The following is a 2044-nucleotide window of genomic DNA, read 5'->3' on the forward strand; positions in this document are numbered from 1 at the left end:
TTAGCAATGATACAGAGAAAGAGAGGAAAGTACAGTAATTATTGCTAGCAGAATATGACATGCACATGTTATCAACCTATATTTTATGATCAGAAGAAACATGTCAACTTATTTTAAGAATTGTCTGTAACTAGCAAGATCTGCAGCGGGTTTGCACTCATGCACCAACAACAACAACAAAAAAAAAAAAACTTAATCATCACAGTCATAATGAACTAGAGCGTCTCTTGTTACTGTTATTATAAGGGAGAATTACAAATGCGTAAGCAACAGGAATTAGGTTGAACAAGAAGGACAGGAGGAGGCAGAGAGGGAGAGAGAGAGAGAGAGAAATTCTTGGTTCAAACGACATAACTCTTTTCAGCAGAACTTCCCTGAGACATCCATGCTCCACATGGGATCATTAACAGAAATATCAATTTATTAGTCCATTTCATTTCAAGAGGATCAACATAAGAACCCCTGATCTGGTTTCTCGTACCTCTTGTCGAAGCAAGGGTAGCTCCCACTGGAGAAGCCTGCGAGGACTGGGGAGAGCCCCAGGCTAGTCCCAACACCAGCGGGGCGGCTCGTGGCTGCTGCCCGCTCCAGCGACTGCACCTGAGCCTTGAGGAACTTCATGTAGTGGATGGCCTCATCCAGCATCGATGCGGTGTCCATCTTGGTTCCCCCGGGCACGAGCCGCTGCAGTATTCTGATCCTCTCGCTGATCCTCTCCCGCCGGCGCCTCGCCGCCACGCTCTGCGGGTCCTTCGATATCCTGACGTTCCGCCGCTTGGGCGGCTTCACAGACTCAGGGTCGATGTGGATGGGCTGCATCGCCGCGATGCGGAATATCATCTCCCTCATCGCCTCCACCGACGCTCGCCTGTCGCCCTGGGAGGGGTCGCGGAGCACGGGATCAGTGATCACGGGGTCACGGGGGGTGGTTACACTGAAGGGCACAGAAGACGGCACGCCGACGAGTACTGACGAGGGCGGAGTGGTGTCGTTAGGCGCATTGTGGAAAGCTGGCGGGGGACCATCGCCAAACTCGGCCGACGGCTGTGGAGGTTTCGAGGATTCGGTCAGCTTCTCCATCCCCATCATCATGGCCATCAGGTCCATCTGGGCCTCTGGAGGAGAAATTGTGAAGTCCACATCCATTGGTTCCTCCTGTAACTTTTGAAAGAGATAGAAAAATTGATGGAATGAGAGAGAGTGAGAGAGAGAAAACTTAGAAAGCTGAGGGACTGATGGCAGAGGGATGAGGGAAGTGATGGGAAGAGGGGGGGTTGGATGGTGGACTTTGAGGCTTGCAGAGGGGATAGGGGGGGACCTAAAGAAAAGGGAAAAGGAAAAAGAAAAAGAGAAGAATAACACAAGACTGCAAAAGATGGAGGATATCTTTCTTATCTTTCTATCTATCTACCTATCTCGCCAGCCCAGCACCAGTCCAGCAGGGAGCCTTATATAACAATTCATGTCTGAAAACTAATTTTAAAATAATATATATAGAATCATTTTGTAAAACATATAGAATGATATAAGATTTCCCCTTTCTAGTTTTAGAAAGATTTGTTTCTTAATCTTATTTATTTATCTGTTAATATATTTACTCCTTAGTTGGTGGGCTTTGGGTTTCGTTAATTCGACGTCCTTCGTTTTCCTCCTCCTGCTCATAAAAATAACTTGATCCCTACCCTAAAATTTTACAGCGTCGGTAGGAAGCAGGGGAATGGCCACAGCCTTTAAGTTTTCAACTTTCAAACTAGTCCAGGGATATCTAAAGCGAAGTAGAGAACTTGTTATAAGTTCTTGGGTCTCATCACTTCAGCATGCAAACAAGCAACGAAAGCTACCATGTCAATGGTTTTACATCACCATATATTGAAATCACATCATATGAGGGACGGTGGATGAGGAGTTGCAGCACAGGATCCAACACCTCTCGCATGTTGCACTCTTTCTCCCACCATGAGTTGGAAAGGTTGGATACATAAGAGCGTCGGATCTCATCATGCACTTCTCAATCAACTATATATATATATATATATATATATAT

General features: G+C 46.2%; 1 protein-coding gene across 1 annotated transcript; it reads right to left on the minus strand.

Moving 5' to 3' along the window:
* Positions 1–205: 205 nt before the first annotated feature.
* Positions 206–1330, minus strand: LOC103722897 (transcription factor HEC2-like). The gene has a single exon (XM_008813622.3). The coding sequence runs from the start codon at positions 1144–1146 to the stop codon at positions 448–450; it is 699 nt and encodes a 232-aa protein (XP_008811844.1). The 5' UTR covers positions 1147–1330; the 3' UTR covers positions 206–447.
* Between the last annotated feature and the right edge of the window lie 714 nt (positions 1331–2044).

Source organism: Phoenix dactylifera, chromosome 8 (genome assembly GCF_009389715.1).
Source record: "Phoenix dactylifera cultivar Barhee BC4 chromosome 8, palm_55x_up_171113_PBpolish2nd_filt_p, whole genome shotgun sequence".
NCBI lineage: Eukaryota > Viridiplantae > Streptophyta > Magnoliopsida > Arecales > Arecaceae > Phoenix > Phoenix dactylifera.

Excerpts from the sequence above, each read along its gene's own strand:
- LOC103722897 (XM_008813622.3), bottom strand. The coding sequence starts at position 1,146 with ATGGATGTGGACTTCACAATTTCTCCTCCAGAGGCCCAGATGGACCTG.